This window comes from Dinoponera quadriceps, unplaced genomic scaffold, assembly GCF_001313825.1.
Source record: "Dinoponera quadriceps isolate SergipeBrazil2010 unplaced genomic scaffold, ASM131382v1 scaffold1024, whole genome shotgun sequence".
Lineage (NCBI taxonomy): Eukaryota > Metazoa > Arthropoda > Insecta > Hymenoptera > Formicidae > Dinoponera > Dinoponera quadriceps.
In genome coordinates, this window is record NW_014555116.1 from 8,628 (window position 1) to 35,482 (window position 26,855).

Sequence of the window (26,855 nt, forward strand, 5' to 3'; positions counted from 1 at the left end):
AATAGTAACCAATGAAATTAATTTTGTGGTATAGACTTTCACTAGACAAAATGAAATGTGAAACTAATAAAGGAGCTAAGTGGGAGTATTTTTACTGAATATTAGAAAATCATTGATATCGGTGAAATATATTTTAATTATATAATCATAAACGTTTATCACTAATTCGCTTTAAGAAAGAATATTGTAAAAAAATTATCAAATTAAGAATTGATAAAGTGGATTATTTCGAAATAATGAAAAACTTACTACTGTATCCAGATCAACCCCAAAGAGAGGCGCTACCCTCGTAGCTAAGGATATAACTGGCAGACCCCTTCGACGGAAAGTTTGTTGGGCGTCGGTGTATCGCAGTCTTAAATAGATTGTGCCACGTGGCTCGACTTTGACGGCCAGTTGATGTACTGGCGACTCTTTCAGTAAAGTCGCCAAGTGCACCGATCCCTTGTAACAGAGTTTATGCCTGTACTGTGGGTCCCAAGAATAGACGAGCAGATCCAGCTGCCGATTGCCTACGAGGTCCAGCTCGAAGGTTTCATCCCAATCAAACATTAAGTCCCCGGTTCGCACCACTGTGCGCGCTTTGTGCACCCTGTCGCACTCCAGTACGCAATACAAGTCTCTCAAGCCACAACTAGCTGTAAAATTTGTTTTCAAATTAATATATATGCATAATTGAAAATTTACAATAGGGTAATACACACTCCGAGGTTAGCAACAATGAGATTAATAAGGAAAATATCAGGTCTTGTCATCACGAATTTCGTTCAAATTATATCACTTGATAGCACAATTATGGAGGCAGGTTAATACGCTACACGTTGCATATTTGAATCTCGCATTATCTAACATTTTCTTTCCGATTAACATTAATTTTTATAAAAGGTTAATTTCAATTAACAATTAGGCAACATACAAATAACCTAAATTTGTCAAATAACCAAATTTGTCAAATTTGTTTTAAATTATGATTTAAAATATGTGTGTGTGTATGTGTGTGCGCGCACGCGCGCGTATGTGTGTGTGTATGTGTGTGTGTTAATTTATGTAACATTTTTTACTCGCGTATTTCACTGCTTGTAATCATATCAACAATATTAATTAATAATTACAATAGAAAGTTCAGGTTAATTTTGTACATATGCTTTAATTACTAATCGAAATTTTCTTCGGATTGATTTTCAGAAAACATGTTTTAAAACAGACCTTGGCAAAATTTCGGAATGCACGCTTCCCCTTCTTGTCAAGCGTGATTTGGTAGCAGATTGAGATAAGACTCTTTACCACTCCTTACATAAAAATATTATTAACTAGTCAATAATCAATTATCCTAGTAATTTTATTATTAGTGCCTAATAATTTTGTATCTTGGTAATTTCGTTATTATTGCTTAATAATTTTGAATACTTAAATTACAGAGATACTAATAATGTAGAATTATTAAGTGATAATGACGACAATAATAATTACTGATCTAATACAAAATCCTAATAATAAATTGGTGCGAACTCTTTCTCAGGAATTAATTATTCATGTGAAGTACAGCATCTAGTAATTAAAACTTGTTCTAATAATTGAACGTAGTACTTTTGTACTGTTTTACATGAGTCATCAGTACCTAGTGAAATAAATTAATTTTGAAATGTTTCCTCCAATTACAAAAGACAGAGGTGATAAATTTACGAGAAGAATTTACATAGACGCATTTGTTAATCTTTACTTGTTTCTTTTTCACACTTAGTGGAAGTAATTTATACTGGAATTCGAGATTATAATAACTTTTTTATATTATATGACACATCATTTTTCACAAATTCTCAGAATACACTGTAAACTCATACGCGACGTTCCATTTATTTATCAAATATTATAAATATATTATGTAAGAAACATCCGCATTTTTAACAAAAATAATTAAAAATTTGTTGTAACGAGAAAAATATATATAAATTTTCTCATGATTAATATGAATTATTTCATAACATATTTTTCCAATGTACCTTATAATTTGCTTCGAAATTCATTATAATCTATAATTAAAAATCTATAAACAATAATAACGTCACTGGTTCACTAATATATTAGATAGTTGCATATGAAACCGCTCATTTTTTAGCAAAAGAAAAGAAAGCGGTTTGATAGCAAATCGACGAACTGGTTTATTCAAATCATTGCCCATCGGAATAGTCAACCTTGGCCCATTTTACGACCAACAATCGGATTCCACGCAGGAAGAATTCGTATTCTTTGCAGGCAATCCAATCATCCAGCAATTTTTTGACTCCTTCGTACGAGGTGAAGTGCTGTGCCGTAAGCGCTGATTGCATCGACCGGAACAAATGGTAATCGTAGGGAGCGAGGTCTGGGGAATATGGCGGGTGAGTTAGGATTTCCCAGTTTATTCCTTTTAAGTACTTCTTGACTGGTTGAGCAACGTGCAGCCTGACGTTGTCATGTTGCAAACTCAACTTCTTATGGCAATTCTTTCATTCCAGCCTCTTCTCGTGCAGAGCTCGTTTCAAACGGATGCAGTCGATAACGATCCCTAGTGATGGTTTCTGGCAGTTTTAGCAGCGGTTTCCGTGACCTCAAATTTTTTGGGTGGTTTTTCGTGGTGTTTGTTATCCACAGAGAAATCACCACTTTGGAAGCGGCGAAACCACTTTTTGCACATTATTAAATAATAATAAATAATAATAAATAGTTATTTATATGTATAGTTATGGTTATTTATTCACGAGCTATGCATTAATATTGTTTACATTTCAATATTGTATGTTATGGAAAATATAACGTTGTACTCGATGGAGCATGTTAGGCATACACTTCATTTAGCAAACGATGCATTTACGCGGGCAATTTCTTTGCCAGGAAATAATAGAGCATAACAACCGCAAATATGAATTATTTGGAACAAAACTTGCCATTGTAAATACAATAAAAATAGATGATGTTAACACGTCGCACTAATGTTACTTATGGCGTTTTGGCGGGGCTCTATAGCCCTGTCATCATGTGTATTGTCAACATTCAATTTGAAGAAATAGTGTACCTAACGCCATCTATTGCCAGCGGAATGTTTCACATACAACCACTTAATATAATATATCACATTAATTTTCGCGACATGGCAACTGTTCTTGTGTTGTTTTCAACATTTCCTAGCATTATGTCATTGCCACTGTTTTTTGAACGATATAAGAATATATTGTAAGCATAACCTTTCGAGATATCATCAGGGCATATTGGTATTAAAAGTTTCTCTTCGATCATGGTGTAAAGCAATATTGATCACGGTTAGAACATGGATTGATGATCATTTTAGGATTATTTTAGAATCAAATCTAAGGGAGGACATATGAAATGAAAAAATGTAAAAATTATAGTAGAATTTTTTTTTTACTAAAATGATTTAATGTTAGTTCGTTTCACTTAGTTTTCATGAACATAATATTGCTACAAACAATATTCTGTAATAATATTTTGTAACAATATTCTGTAAATGCAGTAATTAATTCCCCATACAGCGCAGAAATGTTTCAGAGATATTTCAGAAATGTTTCATGTAAAAAAGTAAAACATCTCATCAGAAATGTTTAAAAATGTTTCTGAGACAGATCTGGGATAGCAAAGTATCCACGATTTTTGCACTTGAAACTTTCCTGAAGATATGCCGAAGGTACTGAAATATGTCTGAAATATGAAATATGTCTGAAACTTTTCTGAACGTTTGTTGAAAAGTTACTGAAATAGTTATTTATATGTATAGTTATGGTTATTTATTCACGAGCTATGCATTAATATTGTTTACATTTCAATATTGTATGTCATGGAAAATATAACAGTCAAATAAAATTATTTAAAAAAGTTTAATAACATTTGTACCATAAAAGAACTAATAATATTTGTTAGTTAGTTATATCAAATTGGAAACATTGTTGAATAAAAAGGAGATAGTCCAGACTGCTTGTCGATAACCGTGGAAATTGTTTTATATTTCGTACGTTCTTTTTACGCATCTTTGTATGGAATGGATCTAGAACAGCGGCCAGCCGGTCAGCCATCTATTTCTAGTACGCGGTTGCCTTTCTTAACTTCGATGATCGGAGGGCCCAGGAGGCTCGATGACACGTCCGACGTAAGCGACTTCGCCGAACTAGGCAGGCTTATAAGCTCAGGTTTCGTTTGTTTTTTTCTTTTTTTTTTTGTTGATGTTTAGAAAGGATTTTAAACTTTAAAGTTTGCCAAATGATTTTCGTGTTAGATAGATGAGTGAAGGAGAAGAGGAGAAGGCAAGGAGGATGTAAAATTGTCAGAAACTAATTAAAATATAATTATAATTATATAAATAATTGGAATAAAATTATGATTATAAAAATATGAATACGGTTTATTTAGAAGTTATAAAAAACAGAAGAAAGAAATTAAAATAATGAAATTAAAATATGATAAACTAAACGACAATATTTGATTTGCAGTTACGTTCAACGGTTCACAATGCAGAAAGAGAAAGAGGACACTAGTCGCTAATAAATGCAAAAAAAAGATTTACTATAATAATTCACAGTGGTGGCGAGACGATGAACCATCAAATCGTCGTTCAACTAGAGGGTCGGGCTCCAGTTTAGGGCTAACGGCGATATTGTACTGCAGCGATGATGCGTCGAGACAGCGACACTAAGGTACAACATCGAATTTGCGAAACGAGTTGCATTCTTGATGATTATATAAATTTTCAAACTCGAGCTGAATCAAGGTATTGAAGCATGACTGTTTAAAGAATAAGATTAAATTTGTATGAATAAGCCGGTTTGAAAAAGACACGCCGGTTAAGCATTGGAGATTTAGAAGACGCGGATGTGCCGGACAAGTGCTCGGACCGAAGTATAGTGCCGATATCTCTTGGGCCCACCGTTGAACCCCTTTTGTTTCATCTTAACTTTGTCGCAGTCAGCAAGTTTGCGAGAACTCACGATGGCTTTATCACCACACAATTGGTTTCATACCAGGGCAACACATTCACTGGTGTTCTTGGAAAAGTCAGGAGAAGTAGGGAATAACCGAGAGTTGTGATGGAAGAAGATGAAGATGGTCGCATATAAAGAAAATGACAAATAAGCTATGACGAAGCGCAGGAAGAGCAAGGCAGCATGCTATTGGGAAGAAATTTGGAGGTTGGTATCGCGCGCTGTGTCTTGCTCCAAAAGTATCGCAGGACACATTTCAAATTTGCTTCATGGATTACGGAAACGTAAACAACAAGCAAAAGCAAATCTCTGTAATATTGTCAATTTAACACCTGTCAATAGTGAAGGCAAGTATAGAGACGTCCGTATCGGTGAGAAATTCGAACCGTCATTTACGGTGTGTGTGACAGTGACTCGCTAGCCACATACTTATGCTTCGCGACGATTATCGCAGACAGCGGTGTTATTGCGTGCGATCCACACACAGACCGATAGTCAACGGCAGAAAGGGGAGGGAGGAGGAGGGAGCAGGGGGGGGGGGAATAAAAAGAAAAGAATTATACAAGGACGAAAATTTAGAAATCGGCGGTGTAAGAAGGACGTCGTGACTTGGGAACTTACTATATATGTACGAAGGTGGATCAAATATAAACGAACCTTTTGCAAAAAAACCATATATTTTTCAAAATAAATTCTAATTTACATTTTTCTTATTTTTCTACATAGTTCTACATAGTAAAAAGTTCGCGGACGTGTATTAAACCAATTGCACACGAACTGCTGCATCTCCACGTTCGTTGTGAAGCGCTCTCCACCAAGAGCTTCCTTGACTGACTAAAACTTATAGAAGTCGCATGGTGACAGATCTGGACTGTAGGGTGGATGTTCTAGGACATCCCAGTGCATATCGGCCAATTTCTGTTATGTTACTGCTGCGGTGTAGGGTCTAACGTTGTCACGGAGAAACAACACACTTCTGATCGGAATGTCACGCGTTTTTGACCGATAGGCAGCTCGAACTGAAGTTCCTGAGAGATTTCAAGAACAGTTAATTGCCGATCGCCTTCGATGAGTTCTCGAACAGCCTCGGTGTTCTGCGCTGTTATGCTGGTACGAGGACGATGCAGGTGGGCCAATGTTCTCAACATGCTCCCGTTCTTTCTTAAATTCGCTACACCACTGCTTCACCCAAGCCCATGAAAGGGTTCTTTCCCCGAACTGTGGGAGTAAACGTCGCCGAACTTCAGCAGCATTTACATTTTCGTTGACGAGAAACTGAATAATAACACGTTGTGCAACTGCGGGGTGTACCTCTTTCTCGCTCGTCGTGATTGCTGCTGAGAGTAAAAAGCGCGCCAGCGCGTGGGGAAACATCTTCTTTCTTTCTGGATCTTTCCAATTGTTTTCAAATGTGGCGCGCCAACGTTATTATTGCCTTCCACATGACCCTCCTCCACTGTCCAAAACGTTGCAGACTTCTCACCGTCGACGGGCGCGCAATTTAAAAAGGCTCGTTTATATTTAATCCATTCTCGTACATATATGACCATGCTTTGTTTGATAAGCTTTATCGTGTTCATTTTCCTTATATATATAAATTTATAAATGTAAATATAAATATAAGCAAGTAAATAAATAATTTAATAAATAAATAAATATTTTTGCGAAAATACGAATTCGTACATGGCACTAAAAAACCCGTGCCTTGCTTGTTAAGATTTATCGTGTTTATTTTCTTTATATACATAAATATATAAATATAAATATAAATATAAATATAAACATAAATATAAATAAATATATATATATATATATATATTTATATTTATATTTATATATTTATATATATAAAGAATATAAATACGATAAATGTGCCATGTACAAATTCATATTTTCGCAAAAATCATATATTTAATTTACCGCCAATTACTTTGTCCGATCTTAAGTTTAGGGTTGCGCGGGCAAATTATCTTTTTCTTCCATTTGTTATTGTTAAGAGAGAAAAAATAACAAGGGCACGTGGTAACATCAGCCCGTAATTGGACTCGGATCTTTCACATGTCGGACGACTGCTTTACTATTAAGTTACTCATGCCTCACGTTTATCTAATACCTTCCACTTCTCTCGAAATGTTATTAATTTCATAGATGTTACAGAGAAATTCTAAAATCTTGTATTTAGGTGACGCACTTTTCCGCTGGTGTTCTTAAAACATAAAAACTTCTATACCAGGTGTATGCATAAGTTTTTTCCAGTTTAACTAAGAGATGGCGCCAGCGAAAAGTACGCAGCGTATTAATTTGACACATACGTCATTTTGTCCGTCTGACATTAAAAACTACAAACACACACAAGTTGAGTCCGCCAAAAACTAGCGTCTTTGTTTTATCGTTCAGTGATCATGTCGAGTCTTGTGCCTGAAAAATAACATTTGCGGCACGCATTGCTTTTCTTATTTAATCAAAAGAAGAAGGCTGTTGAAAGTCATCGTTTGCTGGTAGAAACATATGGTGAACACGCTCCATTGATTAGAACATGTGAGACATGGTTTCGACAATTTAAAAATGGTGATTTCAATGTGAAAGACAGTGAGCGTTCTGGTACCACAAAAATGCGAAGACGAGCAATTGCAGGAGTTATTGGATGATGACCCAACTCAAACTCAACGGCAATTAGCAGAATCATTACATGAATCACAAGAAACAATCAGCAGACGTTTACGAGCAATGGGAAAGATCAATAAACTCGGTAAATGGGTCCCACACAATTTGAATAAACGTCAAATGGAAAATCGCAAAGTCACTTGTGAAATGCTGCTTCAACGCCACGAAAGGAAATCATTTTTGTATCGAATTGTGACGGGTAACGAAAAATGGATTTATTTTGAAAACTCGAAGCGAAAAAAATCGTGGCTTTCACCTGGCAAAGCCGGTCCATCAACACCAAGGCCAAATCGCTTCGGCAAGAAGACCATGCTCTGTGTCTGGTGGAACCAGAGCGGTATTGTGTATTATGAACTCTTGAAACCCGGCAAAACCGTTAATACACAACGCTATCGCCAACAAATGATTAATTTAAACCACGCATTAATCGAAAGACGACCGGAATGGGCCAGAAGATATGGCAAAGTGATTTTGTTACACGACAATGCGCCATCTCACACAGCAAAACCAGTGAAAGACATCTTGATATCGCTTGGATTGGACATCTTTCCGCACCCGCCGTACTCCCCAGACCTGGCGCCATCTGACTATTACCTCTTCGCATCAATGGGGCACGCGCTCGCAGAGCGGCACTTCAGCAATTTCGAGGAAGTTGGAAAATGGCTCGACGAATGGTTTGCCGCAAAAGACAAGCAGTTTTTCTGGCATGGTATTCATAAATTATCTGAAAGATGGGCGAAATGTGTAGAAGCCGATGGCCAATATTTTGAAAAAAAAAAAATTAATTTCCCTTGAAAATTACGTGTTTTTTTTTACCAAAAAACCGGAAAAAACTTATGCATACACCTGGTATTTTCCTCGTTGCATTGAAATATGCGAATAAGAAATATTACATCTATAAATCACACACACACACACACACACACGTTAAAGCATAATTTTTTAGCATAATTAGATTTTTTATACGTTGCCTAATCATTGATTTAAATTAACATTACGTTAAAATTAACGTTAAAAGGAAAACAAGTTGAATAATGTCAGACTGGTACATGCAACATGTATCATATTAGCCCGCCGTTTTAGTCACTATGCTACGTTCACTATCTGGCAATCTCGATTCATAAGTGGTACCTAACTGGCGCAAGAAATGCATGTAAATTTCACGCGAATGCTTGAAAGTGCATCATCTCACTTGCCTATCAATTAATAGGAGGATTAATACTATAACATATTATAATTTAATCGAAATCCGTGATAACGAGATCTGATTCTCCCTTTGTGGTACTCCATAAATTAATATCACACAAAATACTGCCTCCAAAAAAATTCAAGTTTAACTTCAAGTTTAAAAAATCGAATTCAATGTAGGTGGAAATTAAATAAAATCAATATTTTAATTCTTATTCGTCATTTGCTAACATCTGTCGACATTTATATGTATGATCGATACGTAACCAGTACATATAGGACTTACCTAAATTTGGTTGTCCCGAAGGAGTGGAAGGTGTGGTGGCAGCCGATGAGGTCGTAGTCGATCGGAGGCCGCGTCCCGCCAAAAGATGGACCCATAATAATCCGCTGACTCCACCGGCCAAATCTCCACTGGTCTCCCCGAGTGAACTCAAGAGCGAGCTTGTCGAGCTCGGAGTGCCTACATTTGGCGGTTTCTCTATTTTATACTTGAGGAACTCTACACAAAAGAAAAATATTTTTTATATTTTTCTCCTCAACAATACATACAAAAATTTTTCTTTTCTTCAAACTGATTTCTATCTATATTGAGTTGGGGAAAAAGTATTTTTATAAGTTGCCGATAAATAAAAATCTGTTCAATTGTTTACATGACGTTATTTTATAACATTAGGTTGTATATCATTGAAAATACCATTTTATGAAACATTTTAAATTAGATTCATGATAAATTTGAATAATATTATAGATTCATGATAAATTTGAATGATATTAGTGCATTCAATCAAATTTAAAGATGAGTTAAAATCAGGAACATTTTCAACACATTTTATTTTTTTATAATAAACAATGAAAAAACACCGCACAAGACAAAGAAAAAATTTGTCGTTTCTATAAAGAGGATGTTGTAACTAGACAAACAGCATTGAATTGGTTTCGCCAATTTCGAAATGGAATATAAAAGATGCACATTGTTTTGATCGACCTATTGTAGAAAATGTCGATGAAATCTTCAAAAAAATTGAAAAAATCATCATATGAGCTGCTCTGACATATATACGAAATCTGGCTATTAAATAACGAGACTGCGCGCGCAGTCGTCCTAGAGGAGAAGGGGGGGAGGGGGACGAATGCAGCGTTGGATAGGTGGAAGTGTCTACTATTCCAGTACGAAAACTCGTTTTTGTCGCTGTAGTAGTATTTTTTTCTACAGAGGTTAGAAACGAACGTGTTTTTTCTCGTGCCGATAACAATGTGTGACGAAAAACACGAGCAACGGATCAATGTGAAATTTCTCGTTAAATTAAAAAAAACTCCGACTGAGTGCTATAACTTGTTGAAAGAGGCCTATAATGAGAATTCTCTATCTCGTGAGCGTGTTTTCGAATGGTATAAACGGTTTTCTGAAGACCGAGAGAGTACCGAAGATGACCAACGTCCAGGTCGACCTATTTCTGTTTCAACTCCGCAAACAGTGACCAAAATCAATGAAATTGTGCGCGGAGATCGTCGTATAAGCATTAGGATGATTGCTGAGACTGTAAACACCGATAAAGAAACTGTCAGAAAAATTTTACATGACGAATTGAACATGAAGAAAATCTGTGCGAAGTTGGTCCCAAAAAATTTGACCCCTGACCAAAAGTTCGTCCGTCAACAGATCTGCTCAGATTTTCTTGAGAGGTTAGATGAAGAGCCTGAATTGATGGAAAACATAATCACTTGCGATGAAACCTGGATATTCCAATACGATGTTGAAACTAAGCGGCAATCCATGCACTGGAAAACTCCTGCATCCCCAAGAATGAAAAAAGCAAGGATGTCGAAATCAAAATTTAAAGCCATGCAAATCGTTTTTTTCGACATCAACGGCATCGTGATGACTGAATGGGTCCCAAAGGGTCAAACTGTAAACCAAATTTACTATTTGAAAGTTTTGGCAACACTGCGAGAGCGAGTTCGTAAGAAACGGCCGGAGTTGTGGAAAAACAAGTCGTGGATCTTGCACCAGGACAATGCACCTGCCCATATCGCACTGTCTGTGAAGCATTATTTAGCCGCTTCAGAGCCGCTTCAGAGGCACTTCAGTGCTCGAACACGTGCCGTACTAGCCTGATTTAGCACCCTGTGACTTTTTCCTGTTTCCAAAGATCAAATCTGTCTTAAAAGGAACCCGGTTCGAGTCGATGGAAGAGGTGAAGCGAAAATCGGCGGAGCTCCTAAATACACTTACAAAAGAAGACTTCCAGCATTGCTTTGACCAATGGAAAAAACGAATGGAACGGTGTGTGGCGAGGGGAGAGGAGTACATTGAAGAGGAGCATTCGATTGTAGAATAATTTTTAAAATAAAACTATTGTTCATAAGCAGTCTCGTTATTTAATAGCCAGACCTCGTATAGCTAAGGATGTAAATAGCAATTATAAAACCGTTTTGGGCATTTGCGTAAGGATAGATACATGAAGAATCTCGATATTTGGGTGCACACCTAATTTGACGCTAAAAAATTTAATGGATCAAATTTCCATTTGCAAATCGTTGCTGAAACGAAACGAAATTGAGCTATTTCTGAAAGAATGAATAACGAATGATGAAAAGTAAGGAACATACAACAATAATGTTTGAAAAAGATCGTGATCGAAACGAAGTGAGACACTATAAACGATCGCAAAGTCCAGATTGACGATCGCAAAGTCCAAAGAAGGTGATTCTGGTGAGAATGTAAGGGAATCGTTCACTATGAGCTGCTGCCGCCAGGCAATACGATTGATCTGTATTATCAACAACTAATGCGATTGAAGCGATCGATTCAGGAAAAGCGTCCAGAATTAATCAATAGGAAGGGCGTTGTCTTCCATTTTAACAATGCCAAACCACACACATCTTTCGTGACTCGGCAAAAATTGGGAGCTTGGCTATGAAGTTTTGATGCATCCACCGTATAGTCCCGACTTTGCATCATTAGACTACCATTTTTGCACTTCCACAGCCTATTAAAACCATGTATCAGTTAGACCATACTGTATCGATTTGAATAAATAAAAATCAGATGAAGTAATTTGTACAATATGTTATGTGCGACAGAACTTCATAATCTAACCTGAACAATGTCTCTTTAGTCGTAACAATAACACGCAAATTAGTGTTGTCGTTAAATTGATTTTACGTTGATTTGCAATTATTTGAGGGCGTTTTTCTTTCATGGCTTGGTTTAAATATTATTGTCATTATTATTGACTTTAACGATCTCTTGCGACTGTTTGCCCCTATGGTAATAGCTCACAGTAAATGACCCCTGTATATCTCACCAGATACACAGTCGTGGATGTATTTTGTTGCAAATGTCGATGGTCTGCCGGAATCAACTTGCCATGACTTTTGCGTTTAGGGTTGTCAAAATAGATCCACTTTTCATTACCCGTAATTATTTACACAAAAAACATTTTTATGCCTTGCAAGCAATGAGAAGCAAGCGGTAAGTCGGTTCGTAATCGCGTTTGCAGAGAATTCGTAGGGAAACATCTTCTTCTTTCTTTCTGGATCTTTCCAATTGTTTTCAAAGGCTAGATATTGTTGATTCATGAACTTCAAATTACTTTGCAAGTTCTTTTAATGTGTGGGCTAAGATTTTTTTGAGCAGTGTTTCCAATTCATTGTTATCCATCTTGTTTGGACGACCAGAACATGGCTTGCTGTTGACATCGTAATCGCCATTTCTAAATCTGTTTAACCACTTCTCACAGATAGCAGCGTGCACGGTATTCTCTTTATAGGTCTCATAAATCAGTCTATTAGTTTTGCAGCAGTTTCACTTTAATTAGAATGGTAAAGCGAATAGTGACGAAGATGAATTTTACTTGCTTCCATTTTCAATTATATGACGTTCTGTTCGAAATTATGAGGAGAAGAGAAGGAGAATGTGACTCTTTCGGCCTATAAATATAGTAACTTGTCGATCGACGTCATTTCAACGTATATGTGATTAAGTCAAAGTTATGTTAACGTATGTGCGATTATGTCAAAATCCATTTTTGCTACATCATAATGACATTGATTGACAAGTCGTAAAAACGACATGTGTTAGTTTATTGTGCCCTTTTCATGTTACAAAAAATTTTAATCATTTTCTCTGCGTTGAGAGTTAAAGAAAGACTTGCTGAGACCATCCATTATAGAGAGAAAAAAGTTTCTTTAGATTTAATCATTTTATTTACCTGATTAAAATTAGTTTTAGTGAAACAATATACAAAATATTATTTTATTTAATAAAAATTTTGTTTTTTTCATGCAAGAAAATTATTATTTAACGGAAAAGACATTATTATTATTTGAAATAATATCTTTCAATTAGATAATATATTATTTGGTTACAATAAGTATGTAAAATAAAATAAATAATTTCTTTATGTGGAAATGGCAAAATACACTTTTCCGTTGTATTTCAGTTTTCTTTCCGATGTTTCTCTTTTATTCAGTAGTGCAGATATATCGTACTGATTGTTTGAAATTACATACGGGCGCGCGCGTGCGCGTGTGTGTGTGTGTGTGGACGTTTTAGACACATTTACAACAGTTCCAATTAATTAATAGTGACATTCCAATTCATAATTCATCATTATTGCGTATAAAAACGACCTTTTACAGATTGACATAAGTCAGCGACCAATATAATTGTATCGAATTCCACAAAAACGCATTTTGAAGGGAAAACTGAACTTTGATGGCATTGCTTTTTATAATATTAAGCTATGTGCTGATTAACTCCGTGTAACTACCGAAAATGGACTTTCTGTCAACTTTGCAGGTCCTCACTCTATCATCCCTTATTGCAAAACTAAATATCCCATTAAAAATTTCTCAAAATTCAGCTTTTTAAGTTAAATTTTTGTGTTTTAACCAGCTCCGTAACATAATAATTTATTGCGTTACAAGCATTTGAAGTTTCTTAAATTCTTCCCATTTTTTTATAATATCGCTTTTCCTTTGACCAAATATTTTTACTCCAACTTTGTTTTAAATTTACATTTATTATTTGGATAGTGAAATAAATATACAGAAACATAATTTTTCTTGATAAGTAATAAATTAATAAAAAGCCCTTTTGATGTACTACTAAGTATGGTACTTAGTGAGTACTTAGTGAATCTCCTGAAAGATATCGCCATAGCTATTGGACTCATTGTCTGCTGTCCGATTAACATAGTTAAGAAACTTTCACCGCGGTATTAGGTTGGATGGCCACTTCTCGCCGCCTCAAGATCGAGAAATATATGATTTATATGAAACAACTTTCACGGTTACCGGCAGTTAGGTCCTGCGAAAGGAAATTATTTAAATTAAGTTATTACGGCATCCAGGGAACCACTCGTATAGAAATTTTTAAGCAGGGATCCAGTCGGATTTCCCCAATTGTCTGCCAGAATCTGACTAGTAAATCCCATCAGAATTCGGCTGGGAAACGTCCAATTTTTAAAGATGATGTTGACCAGGCAAACTTAAAGGAATCCAATCAAATTCATATGTTTTATACCTTTACATACCAGGTGTAGAAGTATGAAACCGGAATTTTCCTATAGATGGTGCTAGCCATCAGTTTAGGGACCGTAAGACCGCTTCTGCAGCGCCATCATCTCCCTCTAACAGCTGACGAAGGTTTTCAACACACAACAATCCAAGTTCCATACACCGGTATATTTTTCTATAACCTTAAACATGTCGAGTTTTGTGTCTACGAACTACGATTTGCGGACAGCATTGGTTTTTTGTTATCATTTGAAGAAAACTGCTGCGCATCGAATGCTTGTCGAAGCTTACGGTGAACATGCTCTTGGTAAAACACAGTGTTTCGAGTGGTTCAAAAAATTCAAAAGTGGTGATTTTGACGTGAGAAACGAAGAGCGTGGGAAACCACCGAAAAAGTTCGCAGACAACGAATTGCAAGCCTTATTGGATGAAGATGATACTCAAACTCAACAAGAAGAACTCGCGGATGAATTGAATGTGACGCAGAAAGCTGTCTCAATTCGTTTNCGATTTAAATCGCGTGAAAAACGACCGGAATATGGAAAAAGGCAACACAAAGTCATTTTGCTCCATGATAATGCCCCATCACACACAGCGAAACGGATCAGGGAAACGATCGAGGCGTTCAGTTGGGAAATACTAACGCATGCGGCTTATTCTCCAGACTTGGCTCCGTCCGATTATCATCTATTCGCATCAACGGGACACGCTCTCGCTGAACAATGCTTTAATTCGTATGAAAATGTACGAAAATGGCTCGATAGCTGGTTCGCTTCAAAAGAAGAAATGTTTTTTTGGCATTCATAAACTGCCGGAGAGGTGAGAAAAATGTATAAATAGCAATGGACATTATTTTGAATAAAATATTTTTTATCATTTTCAAACAACAGACGTGTAATTTTTACAAAAAAATTCCGGTTTCAAACTTCTACACCTGGTAAAGCATAAAAGTTATATTCTCAACTTGACTTAAAGACGAGTTCTAACTATCGGTAATCGCGGAAGTTGCTTCACACTTCATACATAATACTTGTGTCTCTGCGTGGAGTCGAAGAACTCGAACCGGCAAAGTGGTCACTCATTCACCTTTGTACACGGTCGATATCGCTTGCATCCGAGAGGGCAGACAATTGAATTCAATGATTGTGACGATATTCTTGTCACTACGCATTACGTAATGTTCTCTTATGTTACTCCTTGTATTTCTTATATTGACAAAAGTGTTCCTGTGCTATATACGAGCTTTTTTAGAAAATATTTGAAATTTATATTAATCGATTACATTTTTTCTCTTAATCATTTAATAGCTTATTTGTCCATTTTTCCAAATAATTACTATTATTCATTATTAATACTATTAATATCACGTAAATACCATATTAAACTATGCTCAATTGCATAGTGACTATAACAACTGATGTGTCACAGTTTCTGTTATAGCTCATTATTAATAAGAAACATATTCTTAATATCAGAAAGCATCTAGATACATTGATGAAAAGAAGAAAATATTATTTTTTTAATATTCTTATTAGGTTTACAAATTAATTCGGTGCCTTTTTTCATGAAATTCAAAATTTATTTACAGAAAGTCAAGTACAAGTTTAATGTTCGAAATAATTTCTATTGTTTTCTTTGACTTTACTTCATCTACTGCGTAGTTGATGAATGTCTTCGCGGGAAAAACTTGGCGGTTTTGACTGTTACGTTCTGGGTACCTCGGGAACAACGAATTTCTTCTTTTTATGATTGGGAAACAGATGGATTTGGGCAAGCACTATTGTAACATAACTAAAAAGGATAATATTACGATGGCGCGCCATTAAATGCGTTATATGTTTCCCAACACGTCTATTACTTTTTTGCCTTCAGGCAAGGTACATGGTTTGAGTGGTTGGCCGGACTCAAGCCCTTTGATGGGATTAGGATCTTGGGATTGTTTATGACATCCTGATAATGTTAGAAGTTTTACAGGTTATCTGTTTCACAACCTAGGTTGAGAAGTTTCCCAACTTTCCATATCTTTTTTTTCCACGAAAACTGCCCTCATTGGCGATTGTCATCTACCACTCCCAAAATCTTCCCTATAAAAACCTTATTCTCTTGCCATAAGACACACTTCTTCTTCTGCTGCTGAGTAACTCGCTATGCAAGTCGGGATCTCTCAAGTAAACTATTTCTCTCGGTATTCCGGGATCCCAGAAATCCGGCACACTACGATCAACCTATGTTCTACGTACTATTCACCACAGTCGATCCACCTAAATTTTAAGTCTCTATTTCATATTTAAAAATGATTTTTAATAATTTCAATCCAACTTCATTCCTTGAACACACGCATATACTGCGTAATTATTATCTTCCTTGAATTATATAATGTTGTTTTTCTCACCCTAACGATATGTTAGACATTCTTGTCACGCTAAATCCGATTGTAATACATTAAGTTAGATAACTTTTTCTTTTTTCATACTTTAATCTACATCTTTTATTTGCATTATTCCAATAATGCTGATTTATAAAAGTTTGTTTAATGTTAACCCATATTTTTCATTGTTTAACTTTAGCTAACCGTTTCATCTTTTAAATATTGTATCTTTTACAATGACTTTTCTCATGAATTTATTATTATTATTAATCCATGTGAGAAACAAATTATATTATTAGTATTAATAACATAATTTGTTTCTCACATGGATTAATAATAGTGATAAATTGATGAGAAAAGTTATTGTAGCCAGATAAATTAATAAATTGTTTTATTCAAAATGCCCTAAATGTAACTAAGTTGTTACATTTATTCCTTCATTTCCTTTCAATTACTTCAATCAGAATTCCCCTTTCAACATTCTCATATGGTCCTATCGCAGGTAAAGAGATTAAATTCTTTGACCTAAATAAAGGACCACCTAACGTACGTTCTGCGATCGGAGTAAATGGGCCTCTCCGGACCTTGACCTGATCTGTTGACTTGCCAGTAGAGTTTAGGCCTCGCAAGTGCGCAAGCATGCGATGTTTGTTGTGTACATCCTCTTTCAGGACGTAACATGACTGAATAAAGTCATCAATATTTTGTCGTGCCTCGTCAATTGTTTAAAATGCATATTCGTCAAATGATGTTGAAGTAACAAAAATAGGTAATAATCCGACTGGGCAATATCTGGTGAATAAGCCATGAGGGAGAATTTCTCAGCCTAATATGTAGACGATATCTTTCGTTCCTTTTGTATTATGTGACCGCGCGTTATTGTGCAGCAGAATCACCTGTTTAGTTTCATTGCCTGTAAAAGATCTTTTTAAAATTTTATGGGTCATAGCATTTTCACCAAAAGTAGAACAACTCATTTCTCTATACTGAGCAGAATTTTTATTCAAATAGAATGCAAAAAGGATGCAGTGTTTCAGCAGATGCTTTTTTTCAAACATCATCGTGATAACTACTGTTTTCTGAGGTTACATCGGCAAGGCCGTCAACTATTAGAGTGTTTCTTAAAGCTAAGGTGACTTTTAAATCACCATAGGACAGGAAAACAATTTTAATTTGAACCAGAATTATAGGACATTAAATGCAAAAGCATCTAATTAATTTGTATACCTAATATTTGTTTAAAATACTAATTAATAAAGCCTAAAAACTCTACAGTTTTTTTTTACTTCGAGGATGCAATTTTATCAGTATATTAAATTATATATTTAAAACATGTAATCTTTGTTTAAGAATTTAATATTAATATTTTTTTTAATTTGTACTATTTTTCGTACAAAAAATATGTACCATTAACCATGAACGTATTGAATTCTGTAAATAAAAATATATCTCTTTTCAAAATATATACTTATATAATAAATTTATCGTAGTATAAATTTTCATTATTTATGTAATTATTATTAAAGTTAAAGAAGTTAAAGATAAATATAAGTACTTAAAATTAAACAGTTTTATAACATATATTAGTTTTTCAAACGTCCAGCCTAATTTTTAACAGTAATAGCAAAGTACTGATATTAGAGTGATATTTTGCCTATATTTAGCAGAGAAAACAGGCTAATAAATACGAGGAAACCTACTCTTGTGTCACTCACCGATTTTGTTGAAACTTAGTACACTTGTAGAGTAATAAAAAATAATTGACACATATTTTGTTATATCGGCAATGGTGCAATTTTAAATGTAGAAACATCTTCTGAAAGATAATTTGCCATACTTGATTTGAAGGGATATCTTCGAAACCGTGAGAGATAAAAAAGTATGTTTCAGATAAAAGTTTAATGGTAATTAATGTTTTTGAAAATAATATAATCTAATTTTGCAATAATATGATATTTTGCAAAATATCTCTATCACCATTAATTAATTTTGCAAAGTTAGAAATGTTTACTAGAACAAGATTTAAAGAAAATTTCACACCAAATTGATCCATTTCCAATAAAATTGGTTTCCGAAATACCATTTCTGGGAAATAAGACACATACGGCCGGGTGTGCGCGGGCTTAATTTCGTAGCACTAACTTGCATTTGACACAAGCGCTGGCCAGCAAGGTCCGTCGTTTGTTCCCGTTTCTCGTCAGGTACGATTACTTGCGTATAAATTGTGCAGTTGTTCCAGAATAATGCAAAAAATGGATAAAGAAATAGATTTTTACAAATTGCGGGTTTGGGAAGTTACACGGACATTTTCATACGTAAGTACACTATAAATTCTAATTCTTTGCACGGAACATATATGAGATGCGACGAAGAGACCAGTGTTACATTATCACGTGTTTTTCATAACGAACGTTTCGTCATGTTGTCTCTTTGTCCTTTTCCAAATAAACAATTTATTTCAATCACATTGTTCATGTATGACTCAGATAAATTCTGATATTGGAATCAAATTAATGTTCTTTGGTTATAATAAAACTTTATTCGAATGAAACCAAACTTTGTATTTTCAAAGATTCTTTCGTTGTAGCTGAAATTGTGTGATCCTCAGTTTTGCCCTAAATTGGAGAAAACAAAATCGGAATTAGTCAGATTAGCGAAATTACGGTAGATATTCTGCCTTTATTAACCCTTTGCACTCGAGGGCTCCGGAGCGGAGTCATTTAAAATTTGTTTTCAAACTCGAGGGCTCCGCTATGGAGACAATGCAAATAGCAAGAGCAAAATATCCAATACACAATAGTTTTTACGATTCGTCTTTGTCCTTATGTTATGAACTGAAAGTTATTTGCATTGTCTCCATAGCGGAGCCCTCGAGTTTGAAGAAAAATTTTTAGTGGTTCCGCTCCGGAGCCCTCGAGTGCAAAGGGTTAATTGCTTCGAGTGATGAGCAATTACGGTACAAAAAGGTTGTCGATGTTCACAAAGGTAAGCTAATAACGTATCTTTTCAATAAATTATTGCCGTTCTTTTTGTCATCAAGTAATGTTGAAAACGCTGCATACAGATTTCAGTCGAAAATAATACAGAAATGACCCCTAGTACGGCTGAATATATAATTGAAATTATCGATGTATATAAAAATATTGTGACGGATTATGAATAGCAATTAAGTGAATTTTGTTATAAAGCAAACGTGATCACTAGATCGAACTGAAAAAATATGTTCGTCTTAAAACAAGATGACAAAAGTCTCGAGAATCTTGAGAATCAAAATGATGATAATATTGAATTGCCAAATATAAAGAATACGAATGAGTGGTTTAAAGGAAGTGCACAATCACCATGTAAAAAAATCAAGCTCGACAATTTTGGATTCAGTTCGAGTTCACTTTCGACATTATCAAAAATTAAAATAAGTACATCTTCGGGTATTGTTAATAACAAACTAAAATCTATAGTAGTACCGTATTAACATCTATTATTTTTTCGTTATTTACTGAATTTTCTTCTACATTTTGTATATAGTCTCTTTATATTCGACTCTAAAATAATAAAGGTTTTTATATAATATATAGTTTATTAAACTAAACATATAAATAAATGTATAAGTACATATTATTGTGACAATCTTAAAAAAAGTGTTGGATTAAAAGTAGTCATCGTTGAATGTAAACTTTTAAAATAGACTTAATGTTGTTATTCTCTTCTACAGAACTATATTATTAATTGAAAAACTAGTTGTTCAGTATTTGCGATAATTCTAATTTACTAATGTTGATTTTTAAAAGAGTTAGACGTTTTTTTAACGTGTATGGGCGAATGGGCTAATTGTGCTGAATACATTCGAAAAGGATGAAAAACTCAATGAAGCCGTGCGTGGAAAATTAACAATTGTTATGGTGAGTCATTTGATGGTCGTTTACAAAAACGACTTAAAAAATTCTCATTTTAAGGCCTTGGCAGAATTATTCATCGAAATACTACCAATCGAATTTGCAGTGTATACAATTCTTATATGTGTCATGAATTTTTAATTTTCCATTGGCTCAGGAATTAAACAGTATTTTGATTTTAGGAAGCATATTATGTACCACATACGGAAAGTGTTAAACAAAATATGTCAAGAGGAAAATAGCCCTACAAGTACAGAAACTTCAAGACTTCTATGAAAGAAAGAGGTGTAATGATTTCGAAATCTTCTTCAAATCAGATTTCCCCCAACAATATAACAATTGATAACTGCAAGTAGTTCACATGTCATGAATTATATTGAAGCCTTGTCGTAAGAGGGAAACGTTGACTCACAGAAATCGGCCGAAATGTGCAAACTGACAGCTCTGGCTTATCATATCACTTAATAAATATATTTTACTTACATCTATATTTTATCCATATATAGAACCATTTGGGAATAGTTATATATTATTTATCCAATATTAATTTATTGTAGTATTGCCCGAGGAACAGCTCCTCGAATCACAAATGTGGCTTAAGAGTTACATAAAACCGTAGACAGAAGTACTGGAGCGCAGGACTAAAATAACATCAAATCGAATTATCGAATTAACCAAAAGCAAAGATCTTCGCTAAGCAATATTCTGACGGAATGGCCACTATTTAAACATTTATTAGGATACTCTTTAATATGATACACGTCTTCTCCAGAGATATTTTCCCTAATTAATTGATTTAAAATAAATACAGAGGTTTTTAAAAAAATTAAGTTTGGAGGAGATGAAGTGAAGAAATAATTTTGGCGAATGAAAGAGAATTGAAATTAAAATGAATTTACAGTAAATACAAATTCATTGAGATTAAACAAAATCTGAAATAAAACAAATAAATAAGGTTATGATTTATCAATCTTTAACTTAAACAAATAAACGTTATTGCATTCAATAAATTAAATGTTGAAAAATTCGCATATAAAATGTTATTCTAAAAAATTACGTTTTTAAAATGATAGTTTCTTCACAAATTTCGATTGATTACATAATCTTACAGCAGGAAAAAAGACTAAAACTTATGAATAGCTCGTCTAGCTGCAGAAAAAAGTTCTTCGACATTATGATAGAGCGGTCAAAAAAGACAAGCAATCGATAGCATACCAGATTCTAAATACCCTTCCTTCAGTGATATCAGAAAGTAACTAATACTACCCTTCCTTCAGTGATATCAGAAGGTAATTAATATTATGTATAAATATAATTACATTACACAAATTACGTAATGGCTTCATGGCTTATGTTCAGATAACAAAGATGTAACTGTAATGTATTTGTTACCAACGTTGTTACAACCAACGATAACATCCGAGAAAAAGATAAAATGTCGTGGAAACCAACAACAGCAGAAGCTTAAGAACGTTTGAATTTTACACCAAAGTAAACAACATTATCAAGCGATAAACGATTGTTCAAGTTTACTCTAATAGTAACAGATAATTTCTCGCCTCTTAATGATTCCATAAACTAGCAAATCTTTCTGGAACACAGGAAGAAGAAGTATCAAAAACTCATGCGGCTGATTTAACCATGCGATCATAGTAAGAAAAACATTACAGACGACGAAGGACTTCTGCGTATTATTCGAGAATATAGAGTACAAACTAAATAATGTTGTAGCGAGAGTAGATACGTCTTACAAAATTATACACGTTATGAACCCAGTATATCCGAACCATACAATATATGGATATTCAGAAGTATTTTAACAAATTATATTTAGAAAAAGAGAAAGTGCCAATGTATATTACAGATCTTTTCAATGAGCTTTAGTGCGAGACAAGTGCAATTTTGAAGACTAATTATCTTTCGTCACATTATTTTTTGTAACTCCTAGATAGCCTATTTAAAGTTTCAGTAATATTATTATTATTTATGTTTCCATTATACAGGGTCATCGAAAAGTATTGGACCCCCCTAGTATCTTCAGTTAGAATGCATTTTGGAGAAAATGTCCAATAGCAAAGTTGTATGGTTTCAAGCGGGGAGTAAGATGATTACCTTGATTTTGACCTTGACCATGTCCTTCAAGGTCATTTCAAGGTCAACTTTATTTTTTTTAATGGAACTCCCTACATTTTATTGCATATCCTTATAGCTTATCTCGAGAACTTTCCAAAACACTATTATAAACTATTTTTTCGTTAAGTGCTTTTTGAGTTATAAAGGTTTGAAGTTAACAATTTGTTAAGTGGCGTGTGATTCCGGCCAGTTAAGGCAAGAGTGGCGTGTGGGTCTGGCCAGTTAAGACAAGGGTGGCGTGTGATTCCGGCCAGTTAAGGCGAATTTCATTCCAATTGGTCAGCTTGGGCAAAATATTCAATTGTATCAAACAACTCACAACAAATGTTCAAATTGTTGCCCTTCAACAGCCTGGCAATGTGCCAATCTGTTATAAACAACTAAAACCGCATTCCGGTACGTTTCCGGCGGTATTAGTTCTATCTCTCCCTCTTAAATCATCAAAATCTTGAAGCTTGGTGGCATAAACTTTACTTTTCAGGTAACCCCACAAAAAAAAAGTCAAGTGGGGTCAAGTCCGGAGACCGAGGTGGCCACTCAATATGACCCCTTCGCCCTATCCACCTGTTCTGAAAGGTCTCATTCAAATATTGACGGACAAAAGCACTTAACGAAAAAATAGTTTATAATTGTGTTTTGGAAAGCTCTCGAGATAAGCTATAAGGCTATGCAATAAAATGTAGGGAGTTCCATTAAAAAAAATAAAGTTGACCTTAAAGGACATGGTCAAGGTCAAAATCAAGGTCATCATCTTACTCCCCGCTTAAAACCATACAACTTTGCTATTGGACATTTTCTCCAAAATGCATTCTAACTGAAGATACTAGGGGGTCCAATACTTTTCGATGACCCTGTATAGCTTCTTAGAGTTTGTTCGGATCCATTCGTTATATTTTTTTGTCATAAGAATAAGCACATTAACACATTGACAGCCGGCGACCTAAGAGATATTTAAAGCTTGAGCGCCGGCCTTATTCGCTTGTTTCTGATCACTGAATAGCCAAAAAAAATATTTATAATATTATTTTCGTAAAATAGTACATTTTATTTGCATATTCGTCACATACAATTTAACAGTAATTAAAAATATTAACAAAATTGAAATTTTTTATTTATAATTATAAAAAAAATACAGTTTCTCATTTCATGGTGGATTATTACATATATATAACGTAAACAGAAAACAAAAGCTTTAATATTTAAGGCAAGTGTGTTATTTCTCGAAACATTGTCCAAGATGTAAAGGTACTAAGCATTCAGCACACATAAAGTTACTCTCGCTTCTTTTTACTGTCGCGGCTACTCAAGCGACAGACTCACAAATCCGCGCTTTTGTGGGACCGGCGCTCAAGCGACAGACTCAGAAACCCGCGTTTTCGCGGGGCCGGCTGTCAATGTGTTAAAATGTAATTAAAAAAAAAATAATTCTTTACTAACTTGTTTAGTTCAAAACAACATTCCAACGTTACCAACTTGAAAAACTAACATATATATGTATATATATATATATATATATAGGGTATCCCGTAAGTCGAGATCAATCGCTCAAGAAGTGATTAGAGATCAAAAAACAAGGAAAAAAGTTTATATAAACATATACGTGGAAATAGTTGTTTTCGAATTATCGCCATTTTTATGTTGTAACTTGAAATTGCTGTTTCGAATTTTGTATCAAAATTAAAAAAGGAATAGTATTAGGTGGTGGCATATGAAACCGCACATTTTTGAGCGAAAGAAAAGATGGTGGTTTGGTAGCAAATCGACGAACTGGTTAATCCAAAGTATTACCCGTCAGAACAAACGACCTTAGTCCATCTTTTGACCAACATTCGGATTCCACGCAGGAAGAATTCGGGTTTTTTGGACACGATCCAGTCATCCAGCCGTTTTTTTGACTCCTTCGTACGAGGTGAAGTGCTGTGCCGTATGCGTTAACTGCATCGACCGGAACAAATTGTAATCGGAGGGAACGATGTCTGGGGAACATGGGGAGGGTGGGGTAGGATTTCCCAGTTTACTCCTTCTAAGTACTTCTTAACTGGTTGAGCAACATGCAGTCTAGCGTTGTCGTGCTGCAAACTCAACTTGTCACGGCGATTTTTTCATTCCGGCCTCTTCTCGCGCAGAGCACGCTTCAAATGGATCAGTTGAAGTCGATAACGATTCCCAGTGATGACGGTTTCTGACGATTTCAACAGCGGTGTCCTTAAATTTTTTGGACAATTTTCCGCGGCCTTGTTGTCCATAGAAAAATCACCACTTTGGAAGCGGCGAATCTACTTTTTGCACGTTATGCTCGATGAAACATGTTCGGCATGCACTTTCTCTAGCAAACGATGCGTTTACGCGGGCAATTACTCTGCCAGAAAATAATGGAGCATAATTTCCCGCAAATGTGAATTATTTGGAACAAAACTTGCTAAACACAATCAAAATAGATGATGATAACACGTCGCACTAATGTTACTTATGGTGTTTTGGCGGGATTCTATAGCCCTGTCATCATGTGTATTGCCAACTTTCAATTCGAAGAAGTAGTGCACCTAAAACCATCTATTGCCAGCGGCCGGTTTCACATGCAACCACCTATTGGGTGAGTGCAAAAGTTCGTGCGGAGGTGCAATAGATGGCGTTAGAAGCGGCGTAAAGTTTTGTCATTAATACCGCCATCTCCGTAAGACATCGTTGGAAAGGTGACGTGTGCAACGCTCATTTCAAACAAAAAAATTTGTATATATACGAACTGCTTCAAGAAAGATTACTTTCAAAATGAGTGTCGAAAAGGTGCATTTACGGCATGTTATGCTTTACGAGTTTCGGAAAGGAATAAACGTTGCAGCAGCCGTAAAAAACATTCAAGAGGTTTATCAAGATCAAGCACCAGCTAAACGAACTGTGGAAAAATGGTTTGCGAAATTTCGCCGCGGACAGTTTAACCTTGAAGACGAGCCACGCTCAGGTCGACCTTCAGACATTGATGACGATGTTGTGCGAACTTTAGTTCAGAATACTCCGCGAATTTCAACAGAGGAAGTTGCTACAGCACTTAACGTTGACCGATCAACCGCTTTTCGGCGTTAAAAAAAGATCGGTTACGATTTGAAGCTCGATGTATGGGTGCCCCATTTGATGACGGAGAGGAACAAAATCCAGCGAGTTTCTGCTGCCGTTTTTTTACTCGGGCGGCTCAAAAACGAGCCGTTTTTGGATCGATTAGTGACGGGCGATGAGAAATGGGTCCTGTACAACAATGTTCAGCGCAAACGCACATGGAAACAGGCAGGTGAGCATGGTGAAGCAATGGCAAAGGCCGGTTTACACCCGATGAAGGTGATGCTCTGTGTTTGGTGGGATTGCAAGGGCATAATTTATTTTGAGTTTCTCCCCGCTGGTCAAACGATTGATTCGGACAAGTACTGTCGCCAATTAACCAATCTGAATCGAGAAATCAAACAGAAACGTCCGATTTTGTCAAATCGCAAGGGCGTAGTCTTTCACCACGACAACGCAAGACCACACGTTTCGAGACAGACGCTGCGCAAACTGAACAGCCTGCAATAGGAGTCCTAACTCATCCACCGTATTCTCCTGATATCGCACCTTCTGATTATCACTTGTTCCGGTCATTGCAAAATCATTTAAATGGAAAAAAAATTGACTCTTTGGATGCCTTAAAAAACGTCGTGTCTTCGTTCTTCGAATCTAAACCGCGCAGTTTTTATGATCGGGGCATCCGTATGCTGCCAGAACGTTGGAAAAAGATTATAGACAACGATGGAGAATATATTATTGATTGAATAAAGAACTTTGTTTGCCTAATCACTGTCTGACTTTTACTCACAAACTCCGCACGAACTTTTGCACTCACCCAATAATATATGAGTTTTATAACATACCTGACATCATTTTAAAGTTACGGGCAATTTTAACATTACCCAGGATGCACCACGTGGAGGTACAGGTTTTAGCATCGTTTAGCAGAGATCAGGACCTCGCAGTTCGTCAGTTCGTTTTGAGCTGTACTTAAATGTAGTCTACCTTACGTAGTGCTAAAGCATTCTTTAACTTTTATTTGACTTTAGTTATGTTATAAAACTCATGTACCAATCATCTATT

At 35.3% G+C, this 26,855-nt stretch overlaps 1 protein-coding gene across 1 annotated transcript; it reads right to left on the reverse strand.

Moving 5' to 3' along the window:
* Window positions 1–249: 249 nt before the first annotated feature.
* Window positions 250–26,642, reverse strand: LOC106743018 (rho GTPase-activating protein 100F-like; the record flags this gene model as incomplete). Its single annotated transcript, XM_014616475.1, has 3 exons — window positions 26,636–26,642; window positions 9,106–9,321; window positions 250–638 (listed from the first exon to the last, which is right to left on the reverse strand). Coding segments are annotated over exons 1-3 (612 nt in total), but the record flags the coding sequence as incomplete, so codon positions are not given.
* Between the last annotated feature and the right edge of the window lie 213 nt (window positions 26,643–26,855).